The sequence below is a fragment of the Ciona robusta genome, chromosome 5, assembly GCF_009617815.1.
Source record: "Ciona robusta chromosome 5, ASM961781v2".
Taxonomy (NCBI): domain Eukaryota; kingdom Metazoa; phylum Chordata; class Ascidiacea; order Phlebobranchia; family Cionidae; genus Ciona; species Ciona robusta.
Genome location: NC_143239.1, coordinates 5,343,196 through 5,355,624, shown reverse-complemented (window position 1 = coordinate 5,355,624; position 12,429 = coordinate 5,343,196). Strand labels below are relative to the sequence as shown.

Sequence of the window (12,429 nt, the reverse complement as noted above, 5' to 3'; positions counted from 1 at the left end):
TGCCCGGAGGCCTAATTTCGCCTGCCTGTCTACTTTTCGACCAATAGAAATGTGATTCGTTGTCGGTAGCACTAAAGTCTCTCTGGTTGTGTTAGTTTCGTAAGTGTGACAAAAATGCAGGGTTGATAGGTTTTTAGTTAGGAAATGATACGTTTTCTAAGACAATGTAAAAGTACTTCTAGAATACGGGTGTGGATTGAAAAAACATTTACTGACAAAAGCGATGTGATCGCCTAAGGGTATATATATATGTAGGATTAGGTTGCCGCTTAGAGTGTAAAACATGCCCGAGTAAAGGTATACCAACAGTTAAATCTTCTATTTAATAGACAAATAGCCCCTGTATAAGTATAGTTATTTAGTGCTCAAATTTATTAGGTAAAATAACTTCAATAAAAATATGACTTAAAAAACGATTATTGAAGTCATGTTTTTATTTCCTAAAGTTTGTGTTCTTCTTGTTGTGTTGTTCATCGTTCAAGGTGGGTAACGTTTGGCTTTGTCAATGAATGTTTAAGACAGGCAAGACAGTCACTGGCAGTAATGTGACATATATTTTGCAGTACACATAATACGTTATAAATGGTATGGACTGATCTCGTGTGACTTTGTGTAAGTATCATAGTAAGGTGGGGTAAGAACAAGAAGGCAAACTTTTCTATTCTATTTTCTCGTCCCATACATCTAATATCCGAGACTGCTGTTTGAAAAGTAAAATAACGTGCAAACTTATACACGAGATAGTTTATTCATGTTAAATAAAATTGAGTGCGTTGTTCTCGTTTGTGTGTTGTCTATATGTTTAATGTGATTCACTCCAGGTGTAACATCGCGTATTATACCACCAAAAAGATTATCGAATGGAGAGACACCAATAAGAGATCCCGGGTGTAAGTAAACTGTTTATAATGAACCTAAATTCAAGTCCAACGCATTATACAACACATATATGTTTGACAGTCTATTCTTGGTTACAATTAACTGTGAAAACCTACAGTAGAATGGAGAAACATAGGACACCTTTTTATTCTATTATTTTCGTCTCACTTGGTCTAATAAACAAAGTACTTTCCAAGAAATATAAAACCGTATCTTTGCGATTTCTATAGACCGTTGTTAATTATTCAAAATGCGATCAGGATATTTGAATATTCTGTGCTAAATGTGTCCCGTCTTTCCTCCATCCTATATGACATAATGAGTATTTTCACACCGTTAGGGACTTGCGTCGTACGAATGAGGGCAGGATTACGCTGGAAATATCTTAAAAGTCCAAACTATCCACATCTTGCTGGAACGCAGACACAATGCACGTGGATGTAAGTGCTTGTATACAATATGTAAAGGGCAGCCATTTTAGCATGGCCTTCTAAATACTTTTACTATCCATATGGTTTCAGTTAGCGGTGATATAATAATTTTGTTTTCTATAAAGCATTCAAGCTGCTGTCGGCTGGAGAGTTATGATCTTATTCAGAGACTTAAATATGGCAGCTGCTGGAGAGGATTCCTGTCGACAGCAGTACGTCGATGTAAGTAAACATAATGTGTAATGGTACAGTTTAAGAATTTGTACTTACCAAAAAATCTGATTTCAAGGTTATCGATGCTAGTATTGGGAAGTCACAGGGACGATTTTGTGGAAAGAAACGACCGGGAAATTACGTGTCCAGTGGTAAGACATTTGTTATATATCCCGATTTCAATTCAGGACGTATATAAAGTAAGTTTGGGTAAGATGGGGCTTGTTTTTTTTTATCCTCCCGTTTGGTAGTAAAGAAGGAATATTTGAAGAATCAGAAAACTGCATCCTCACGACTCGTTGTTCAAAACACGATTAGGAAATATGGAGTTCAGGAGCTTCCACCTTAACCCCACTGCACTGTATATATAAATGTCATTTGTTTGTAGGAACCTTTCTCCGTCTTGATCTGCAGACAGACCGTACACGAGGGAGGTTTCGCGGCTTCTCCATTGCATATAAATTGACGAGAGAAAGGGCCGGATTTCGACGTAGGTTTGCTTACTTTATGATGGTGATTTGTGATCAAAGCTATGCCTCTGTTTCTACGATTTTTAAATATCATAAAACAACTTAGCAGAAATAAATGACTACTTAAAAAGGCTGACTCTTATTTGGCTTAATTCTACGTTTTATTTTTATAGAAATACTAATGTTACAACTTATGATTTTAAAATATGAATTTCAGCAAGTGCTGTTACGACCACTGACAACACGAGCGGTAAAGTGAACATCAACAGCTTCAATTCACAAGTGAACTCGATGCCGTCTCAAGCAAGTCTACCACGACGCCCTGGGAGGCTCGTCTATGTTCAAAGTACTCCTGCAGGACAAACAACCACCACTGCATCAACCGAGTATGTATGCACTTTTATTTGTAATGATATTATTATAAGTGTGGAGAGGGCATTCTGGCTTTTGTTTTTGTGATCTTTAACCCCCGAACCTTGGTTCTTTAGGATAATCTTGGTTTAAGATCACCGAAAAAAACAAACGCCAATAGATCTTTCACACTTCCCGTATACACCTGGCGACAACAACATATATAAATTATATTTTTGCCCTTGTAATCATATTCCATGATACCGCACATAATATTCCATATTTCATTATCGTTTTTTCTGTGTTTAATAAATAGAGTTCGCCTTTGTTACATTTATCGTAACTTAAATTAACAAAAATTATACAGTCCAAGTGATGTCGGTGGATGGATTGATTCTAGTCCTGTACCGACTCAGCCCACTCGTACCAACACTGGAGGAGCTCGGATACCTGCTCGACCGAGGAGGTAGGCATCACATTTTAACTATCGATATTGGATAACTTACGACCTGACAAACTATATTGTACATAAGATACCAAACTCTTTACTTATTCGGGACACTAACAAGGCCCCAATCGAGGAATGATATTGTCGTTTGTAACATTGGCGTCATTTTAATATTTTTGCAGCTTTTCTATGGTATAGTGGGGGAAGCAGGACAAATTTGGCACATAATATCCAAACATCCTGATCGTGTTTTAAATAATTAACAACGGTCTATATGGGAGCTATGAAAATAGTTTTTTGAATGTTGTTTGTTTGCTACCAAATGGGATGAGAAAATAGAATGAAAAGATGGGACACTTATTTTCTCGTCTCGTCCGTCCCACATATACAAATTAAACACAAAACTTTGCATAGACCGACGACAACGGTGGGCGGCCTTGTCCTTGCAAATCGAAGACGAACTACAAGCACTCCAAGAAGAAGTCCAAGCAGCGTGAGTAGCAACACATTCTCGTCGAACAGAGGCGCTCTTTTTAGACCAAGAACCACTACTGAAAACTTGTATGCTTCTGAGACTGAGTACCCTCATATTGATGATGATCCACAAGTATATGGAGAGTATCGTCAACCAGGTTTGCAACTTGATAGTATGTTATCCATTTAAACAGTGGCAATGCTAGGTTACGGATAGAAATCACCAGAACGCCATTCCAGAAATTCTATAAAAATGATATGAGAATGCACCAAGTCATGACCAAGTTCCATTACTCTGTGAACTTATTTAACTTATACTTTCTATGGCTGCTGTGTAAGAAACCCAACCTTGTTTACATTATCCACCTAATGGCAATATACATGTATGCGGTTTTCGTTTATTTACTTTCTAGACTAAACTGTGTTAACCCAACTCTTTTTCTTTTTCAGTAAACGTAGTAATACCTTCTGTTATTACGACGAACGATACTTTGAAACGTAAAAGAGGAGGTCTTTCAACAACTCATCTCATTATCATCATTGCTGCTGTTTCATCGCTAGTTCTTCTTGCATTCGCCATCCTTTTGATAAAACTGTAAGTTAGATTTAAATAATGTGCCAAACTTTGGCCCAAGTCATACGGCTAATATAGGGGTTCGATGACCTTAGATATATAGGACATAGAATAGAACATATTAAACCAATAAATTTCGGAATACATTGTTTGTGGGGTCGCGTACAAAGCATATACCGTATACATGCAGATGAGTTTTAATAATTTGCCATCTCTGGCCTATGCCATATGTATCCTATAGCGTCCTAAGGCGTGAGACCTCATCCGCATAAATATATTCAAATAATAAGTTTGCGATAATAAAGTTTGGAATGCAAAACATATTTCTGTTTATACCTGCAGATGTTACTTTGATAAAAAGTTAAGAAAGAAGATTTCTGAAGATAAAGCGAGAGAAGCAGCCGGTTCTGTCACAGGAAATCCTTTGGTAGGACGCTAGGTTGATAATGTTGTATTCACTATTTCACCATTAAGTGTATTGAATTATATTTTACACTTATTATGCTATTAGTATTCGTACCTTACTCTATGTTTTTAACAGCACCGAAATGATTCGTTGCCAGGAATGGCTCGCACAGTTTCCATGCGTTCTTTGTCAACAGATCCGAGTAAGTACAAGTTAATCAACTTTATAGTTGTCTTATAGCTTTTGAAGTTTGTTTTTTAACGTTTTGTTGCTGATTTTCCTCTTTTTGTTGTTTTCATTATTCTGATCTTCGTTATTGTATGCAAAAAGCTAACTTAAACGTAGGTTATGTCAAATTAACGCATCATAATACACAGATATGCAGCCGGGTTCAAGAAGAAATTCGGTATCTTACTCCATAAGAAACATGCCAAGACAAGTTCCCTCCGCCCCTCACCCCAGTATGATATACCATAACCAGCACGCTATGACCATGCACCATCATCACCACCACCATCGTCATCGACACAGTAACCATAGACAGCACACACATAGTAATAATAAGAGGGTGCGGACCATGCCAAAAACTGTCGGGTTTACCAGACCGCTACCCCCAATCCCGAAGCCGAGAGTCAAAAAGTTGGAAGTTGATGAAGACTACTGTAGTGGCAGCGATGGTGAACAGGGCAGCACCATGAAACGAGTGCTTAGTACTTGGGAGGTAGAGCAGAAAGGCAAAAGGGAAACTTCTCGTTTATAAGGGAGCCTCTATTTTATGTGGGTAACGTATTTGTAGGCCTTCACTCCGGATAATGTAGAAGCCCCATACACTTAAGCGTTTTGCTTTTTGAACTATGTTCTCTTTATATTCTCGTATAATTAGGACTTGAGTATATCTATACAAAGATCTTAATATAGTCTGTTTTGAACTCATTGGTTTATCTATACCTTACGTTGCGACATTGCGTTAATATGCATTGCACTTGACAACCATGGTAAACATTACTTGTGTATAACTCTATACAACAAGTGTTTGTGTTATTTTAATATATCACAATTGAAAAAAAATGCAACGGATGTTTTGTAGCTGCCCAAATTTATAGCTTGATGCACAATTGTACTATTGTAATTAAATCGCAATACCTTCGTCGTTCTCAGATGTGTATCTGACGTCAATATGCCTGGGGTTTCTTTTCCCGCCTTCTCTTTATAGCGCAGTCATAATAAAAGATCGGCGCGCGCACTTTGCTCCTTTTTTCTCTCGACACGTTTTAAACTGACTGCTTGAATGCTGTTTAGCCTATAAGCCTACATGCTTTTTGGAGTTCAGATTTTAGAGTAACGTGGGAATTTGTTTATGCAATACACAGAGCTGTTTTGAACGTTGGCTATTGTACTCTGATAAACCAAAGTGTAAATAATGTTTGTATAAAAGTTTAGCATAGTTTTATAGATTTTCTTAGCTGTAGCTTTGATTTCCATTATCAACTGACAATACTACATAAGGAGGATGTGCAATAGCAAGTCAAGTATCATCAGAACGACTGGTAGGTACTAACAATATGTGTTTACGACCATTTTCCTACTTATATGGTGACCTGTAGTAACCCCATATGACGTAGTAGGTAAAAAAAGTGAAATTTATAAATTACACGATTAAAAAGCAAGAGTATAACTTCAACGAAGTGCATTCTTTTTTTCTCAGAAATTTAATCAGCAGTTTATAATGTAGAACGAAGATAGTGATGAATACTCGTAACATAAATGATGTTTCACCAACGATTCACAATTGGAAACTACAAGTAAGCGACTCTGAAACCTATTACATATAACGAGATAGCAGTATAATGCAGTGTACGTCTGTATCAATATATAATCAAGCTCTGTAACGAGAATAAGGGGTAGCGATTACTTTTTTCAGTGATTTTCTGCGATTTGTTTTTTTCTTGTCCGTCCCATGCCCACCGGGCGGGGTCTTGGCAGATTTTGCTGCATCCCGGCTTTTGTTTTTCGATCTACGTTGGTCGGCTTTCGGCTTTCTGCCCCGAGTAATCGGCCTATCGTCGCTGCTCTCCCTTGGACGTTGCTTTGGTCGTATTTGAGTGCGCGAATTTGCCGAAGAACGTTGCTCAACTCTGCGGTTATTGTTTTTGTTGCTGGTAACGTTATTGTTATCCACTTTTCGCCTTCGTTCTTTTTCTCTGTTTGCGTCTGCTCTTTGTGTGTTTCTTGCTTTTAGAGTTTTCTTTTTTGCGGAAGTCGAGTTTGCCCCTGTTTTTCTACCGCTAGACGGCGCCTCCACCCTGCGATCTTTTAATTTTTCGGATCGGTCACGGTGTTTCTTGTTTTTAGCATCTTTTATGTTTACTGCGTGACCTGAAATGTGTTATAAATTAAAATGTTACTGGTAAAATGCAATTATAAATGGAGCCCAAAGACACCAACCAATAAAGTAATAGTTTCCAGGTAAATGGAATGTTACTTGAACATTTCAGACGCGTACTATAAAGTGTAACCCATGAACCTCAGTAAAAAACAAGTATATACAAGTAATATTCATACCTGAAACATGTTACTAAAATAATTCATACACATACATGCAAATTTTATAACTTAATCGTTACCGTTATGATTTGTGGGTGTTCTAGCTGATCGTAGTGGAACCACGGTTTCGGAAGTAATTATTAACTCGTTGTCCCCCAGGGAATATTGATAACTCTGAAAAAAAGTTCTATACTAAACAAAAAAATAATAACTTAAGTCAATCTTTGGTGTAGGACCGCACAAAAAAAGACATTTGTCATATACAGACACTGCTTGGCCCTTATTGCCTTTACAACTGATTTTATTTTTTGGGGGGGAGAGGGGGGGATACTCACAAACGGTTTGAACAATAATCAATTAAATTTTACTTGATACATGCGACATGCGAGCACTGACGTCACCTTACATGACGTCACGATATCGCCACAGAGCACGATTTATCAAAACAAGATGGCGTTTTTTTAAACGCAAGTTTAAAAGTTAAAAATCGTGTAACAAAATAAGTTGTTTATAAAAAGCATAAGTATATATAGAGTTACAATAAATATTTGGCGTTATTCTATTAAAACGGTTTAAACCCAAAATACTTAAGGAAAACATAGGGCTTACTTTGTTCTGCCTACCGGGCTCAAGATTTTAACTGATTAAAATTATGTTTTTCGTGTATTGCTGTGGTTCGTATTGAGAATTTATCATTCGCCATTAATCGCGTTCACCAGCGTATATAACCCAGGGCGTCACGTCACGATAATGCAGAACGAATAAGTGTATTACTTATATACTTGTACAGCGTTTGCTATGAGCGGTATTGTTAGCGGACATAAACGTATGACATGTTTATCATTACACTAAAGTTTTGGCTGAAAATATTGTTTGCTATTTTAAATTGCATATATGTTCTCCATCACAAGTAATATCTATCTTGTTTTACGTTGGATATTATATAAAGGGTGGGGGTAGATGGAACGCCTTTTAATTCTAATTCCTCGATCCATTTATTATAGCAAAAGTTATAAAACCGTATCCTCACGACTCCCATAGACCGTTCTTAATTGTTTAAAACATGATCAGGTTATTTGGATAATGTGCTAAAAGTGTCCTGGCTTGCCTCATAGTTTTACAAATCATTTATAATAAGTTTCCGTTGCAAGTTTTAATGGCTTTAAAGGTCTATCTCCAGTAGATTACGAGTAAGGTTAATATTTTAATAGAAAACTCCATTACCGCTTTATCCTTGGTTGGTAGACCAGATCCTAATTCTTCGCGATCATTTTTCTCTTGTTGTTTTTTGTTAAAGCAAAACCTGTAAGTTTATCATTTAGTTGATTATTAAAATATATCCTGCTAAAATTGCTACCAGCCGCAATAGAGTGTGATTAAATATTGCTACATTGCAAAAGAAACTTAGCTATATACAATAAAGAAGCAAAAATTATTTTTTATACCAGATCAAAAAATATTGATATAAGTATATTAAAATAGTTTTTTTTTGTTATAACCAAATACACAATAGTGATATGTAACAAAGTTTGTGCTCTCCTTATTTAAATGGTGGAAAATCTGTATTTTCACAACCAAAGTGTCAATTTGTAGTTAATTATTTCCTACCTTTTAATTAGTAGGATGATTATAATTAAGACCACAAGTGCAGAACACACTATGACTGCTATTAGTCCACTTAATGTCAAGGCACCGTATTTCTTGTTCTTGTCTAAAATATAACGGTTCGATTATATATATATATATATTGCTGTGTTATATATACATTTTACTATACCAATATAAAATTAACAGTCCGGCGTTTAGAGTATAGTAGGGTGGGGTAAGATGAGACACTTTTAGCACAAAATATCTAAATATCCTGATTGTGTTTTCAACAATTAACAACGCTCTCGTAACCTTACAAGTCGTAAGAAAACGGTATTTATTCTTTGAATGTTCTTTGTTTACTACAAAATGGGACAAGAAAAAAAACAACGAAAACGTGTCTTATCCTGCTATATGACGCATTTAGTCCTACCCGGCGCTGTATCTGTATAATTTCGTTTTCCGTTGTTAGAATAACTGTTGTTTCCGCTGAAACGTAATTGTCAGAATGATCATGTAATCCGCCAATTGCAAATCGCTTTAAACTCGATGCACATGCAGATTAGATGCTTATACGTCTAACAGCTATAAATACGCATGCGGGAAACGTCATCTTTTTAGAATGTGCTTCATCCAACACAGCAAAATATGCGACTCCAGGGTTTGTTTTTTGACGTATAACAGTTTCTAACTTATCAGTTTTTAGGTTCTTTTTAGGGGTGCACCATACTATTTAATAACACTCAGATGGCCCAAGGGATATATCACTAAACACTGGGTAATGTGGTCGAATGATTACCAGTTGGTCACTTAACGCCAAACTAAATATTACGACCATTGGATTATGCGTTCCCAATTAGAACTGTATATGCACTTCTACTGCATTACTTTTACAGTAAATTGAAAATCTATAAAGAGTATAATTCAACCTCAAATTATACTTTTTATGAAAATAGATTATTATATTCGCGTAACCTGTTTCCTATTTCTGGGCTAATTAGCTTTTAAATCATAGATGCAACATACACTTAACAGCAATTGCTCCAACCCAGTCACTAATGGGTTGTCAAATTTTTCAGACATATCGTTAAAAAAACATGTTACTTATAACCACTGTCGTTTTCTGGCCACGCGTAAGTTACATTCATTTATTTTAAGGGGTAGTCTATTAATCTGTATAGGCCTATACTATCAATTTAAAACACTTGAAACCATTATCAACACGCAGTACCTCTAGATTGGGCTATCCACTAGATTCATCATAACATCCGATATTATGATTATCCTACTCTGAAACACGATATGTTTTTGCGCCAATTACTAAACAGTTTATGGTAACGATTCGCTGTTTTGATCGGTTTAGATTTGACACGATTTCCTTCGAGTTTCTTGATTTACGAGGCTTGTGGTTTCGAATTACCCAGTTAACTATTCACTTAGTGGAGGTACGAAGAGAGCGGTCTTTGCTAAACGTATAATTATAATCGCAACATTTGAAACTGATCGACAAATGCGTAGGTATGTTGGCAGAATCATACGCCTTTAAAGGTATGGCTGCTATATAGTATTGTGGAGTAAGATGGGACACCTTTTTATTCTATTTTCTCATCCCATTTGGTAGTAAACAAAAAACATTCAAAGAATTATTAAACCGTAACCTTACGACTTCCATGAACTGTTGTGAATTGTTTAAAACACAATTAGGAAGTAGGGGTCGCTACGGAATTCATCTTAACCGACAGTGACATGATTTAACATGTACAGAGTGGGGGATACAACAACTTAAACCTTTTTTTAATGTTAAATAACATAACAAGTCGTTTTTTCTACTTACTTTTTTTATTCCTATCACCCGGTGTGTTTGAGGAAATGGTTGGAGGTCTGTAATTGAAGTCAGTTAATATTTCGTACTTATTTGATTAACTCTCAAAAAATAATATATATATTTACGTTTCAGTGTAGGTATTGATCCCGCTTATTCGAGAAGTGGTACTCCTGAAAATATATGATAATGTAGAACGTAAACAAATAATTGTAGAATATTATATAATGTTGTTGATATATATAGGCATATATTACAAAAAAAAGATAAGATATAGAATGTTATAAAAAGGGTATAAAAAAAATTAGTATACGATAATGTTAACTTTTATTAATCAAAATCACCAATAATATTTTTTACATACCTGAAACCAGATACTATTGTGCGTGGAACGGATTTATAAATAAAAACAAAGGGGTTCCGTCTATCTCTTATAAGCCTTGCTAGTTCACTCTCCCCTTGTATATCAATGCGAACGACTGAACCTGTCAATTTAATTGAACTCTTTTGTTATTGGATTTTAAATTAATATAATAAATCTAAAAATTTAAATATTCTAAAACACTTTTGAATGGTTGTACGCCTTTTGTGGCGAATGTTTTATTTTATATAGTTACCACCTCTTGCAACATAGTCTCCTGTAGGGTGTCTTCTAACGCAGTATTTCCCTTGTGTTTTTCCAGAGTCGATAATCTGGGGAAAAGTCATAATAATAACCCTGATGGTAACCCTCATTTTTTCACCAATGTCCCATACCTCTAAAAATTGCGTTCGGCATCTTGCGCTTGCTGAACTTCCATATGTGAGTCTTTGAACGGCAACAACAACCTTTCTGGAGGCTTCTGCTGTTATCCTGTATAAATGACATTGTAGTTACAAACTAACCTTTACGGACGAACACTTCTTTCATGTTTGAAAAGATAAAAATATCTACTCACATCCAAGTACATTGGAATTGTGTTTCTCTTAAATTTCTCAGCGTCCTGGAAGATATAGTCCCCCAAAACGCTCCTGCTCGTATGTTGTGTACACAGTGTGACCCTTAAAAAGTTGGAAAACTTTAAATGCATACTAGTGATTTTTTGTATGAGTATTTAAACCGTTAATACATATTATCCCATGTTTCTCAATCGTGTTTTTGATTTCAAGGCGGTTGATTATGGTTACATAAATCTACATAATTTTTTATTATTTATTACCAAATGAGACGATCACTGAAAACACAACTCATCTTACTCCAACCTAGTGTACCTAAAGTTCCTAAAATCTGTCACAGCACCAACTACACAGATCGTTTAAAGTAACAAACACATAGCGATAACAAATATAATCTTATTTTAAAAGGCATACACTATACTTCGGCCCCCACCAGTGTTTATCCATCCCTCCCTTCCCCAACCTACTATACATATTTCATTCATGTTTAACTTACATCCAGGTTGTGGAGCGACGCTTTCACCAGCTCGAAGTATTGCAGGAGGACGGATACTTCTACGGATATCAACTGAAAGAAGGCACACATAGTAAGCCAATTGTTTTTAAACAAATATATGAAAAGCTAGGCTTTAAGCTATGTAGGGATAAATACTGGTATCTTACAAATTTACGAACCTTTTTCTCCGTTTCTAGTCTGTCTTTCATTAGATCCACCACGTACCAGAGCAAAACATAACAAAACAAAATAGTTTAAGTTCATATTTTCAAACTCACGCTTTACAGCATATCTAACTTTTACATCTGAAATATACGTCGCAAAACACGCAGATGTATAAGTTATATACATTTTTAAAACAAAACAAGTAAAGTTCATATTGATGCATGAAAACCGGTATTATACAACAATTCTAATTCTTATATCTGCTACCTTAGTTTTAAAGCACTGGGATTCGTTACAGAGTAGCATATACAGTTATAAGTTTTATTTTGTTTTGTAAAACCTATTAATTCTGACTTTAAATGCTCCGTGTTTCTGTTCCTGTGATTGCTCTGTATTATTCTATATGAATGATACTGACAGTCTCAATTTAGTTACGAAGCGACGATCTGTCCTTGGCAGTATCGCCCGCAGCTATATCTACACGACTATGGTGTAGTGTTGAGTTATACTGGTTTAAAAAGATCTGATATATCACGCATGAATTTATATTGTTATTTTACGACATGATTGCTGCCATTCAAATAGATGTAGTTAAACAAGCATTAAGTTTTAGAGAGTACACAAACATAGTCT

At 35.7% G+C, this 12,429-nt stretch overlaps 2 protein-coding genes across 3 annotated transcripts; one reads left to right on the top strand and one right to left on the bottom strand.

Moving 5' to 3' along the window:
* The first annotated feature begins 81 nt into the window (after positions 1 to 81).
* LOC149735914 (uncharacterized) lies at positions 82 to 5,489 on the top strand. Of its 2 annotated transcripts, none has more exons than XM_089878020.1 (13): positions 82 to 482; positions 822 to 890; positions 1,220 to 1,319; positions 1,436 to 1,532; positions 1,600 to 1,675; positions 1,912 to 2,013; positions 2,211 to 2,379; positions 2,712 to 2,810; positions 3,207 to 3,424; positions 3,717 to 3,861; positions 4,183 to 4,267; positions 4,382 to 4,448; positions 4,624 to 5,489. In XM_089878020.1, exons 1-13 carry the CDS (start codon positions 428 to 430, stop codon positions 5,004 to 5,006), a joined length of 1,665 nt encoding a protein of 554 aa, XP_089734146.1. In that variant the 5' UTR covers positions 82 to 427; the 3' UTR covers positions 5,007 to 5,489. The 2 variants fall into 2 exon arrangements, with proteins under 2 accessions (XP_089734146.1, XP_089734147.1); XM_089878021.1 differs by lacking the exon at positions 82 to 482 and adding an exon at positions 525 to 612.
* A 130-nt stretch (positions 5,490 to 5,619) lies between these two features.
* Positions 5,620 to 11,983, bottom strand: LOC149735913 (uncharacterized). Its single transcript, XM_089878023.1, has 12 exons — positions 11,811 to 11,983; positions 11,632 to 11,703; positions 11,138 to 11,240; positions 10,956 to 11,052; positions 10,820 to 10,892; positions 10,564 to 10,684; positions 10,328 to 10,372; positions 10,212 to 10,258; positions 8,399 to 8,501; positions 8,015 to 8,093; positions 6,871 to 6,964; positions 5,620 to 6,622 (listed from the first exon to the last, which is right to left on the bottom strand). Exons 1-12 carry the CDS (start codon positions 11,980 to 11,982, stop codon positions 6,123 to 6,125), a joined length of 1,506 nt encoding a protein of 501 aa, XP_089734149.1. The 5' UTR covers position 11,983; the 3' UTR covers positions 5,620 to 6,122.
* Between the last annotated feature and the right edge of the window lie 446 nt (positions 11,984 to 12,429).

Bases quoted from the DNA above. Each gene is read 5' to 3' on its own strand.
- LOC149735913 (XM_089878023.1), bottom strand. From the start codon at position 11,982: ATGTATATAACTTATACATCTGCGTGTTTTGCGACGTATATTTCAGAT. The intron at 6,965-8,014 runs GTAATGGAGTTT...ACTTTTTTTCAG, and splicing joins TACCAACCAAGGATAAAGCG to AGTTATCAATATTCCCTGGG. The intron at 6,623-6,870 runs GTAACGATTAAG...AACACATTTCAG, and splicing joins AACACCCACAAATCATAACG to GTCACGCAGTAAACATAAAA.
- LOC149735914 (XM_089878020.1), top strand. From the start codon at position 428: ATGTTTTTATTTCCTAAAGTTTGTGTTCTTCTTGTTGTGTTGTTCATC. The intron at 891-1,219 runs GTAAGTAAACTG...TCACACCGTTAG, and splicing joins ACCAATAAGAGATCCCGGGT to GGACTTGCGTCGTACGAATG. The intron at 4,449-4,623 runs GTAAGTACAAGT...CATAATACACAG, and splicing joins TTCTTTGTCAACAGATCCGA to ATATGCAGCCGGGTTCAAGA.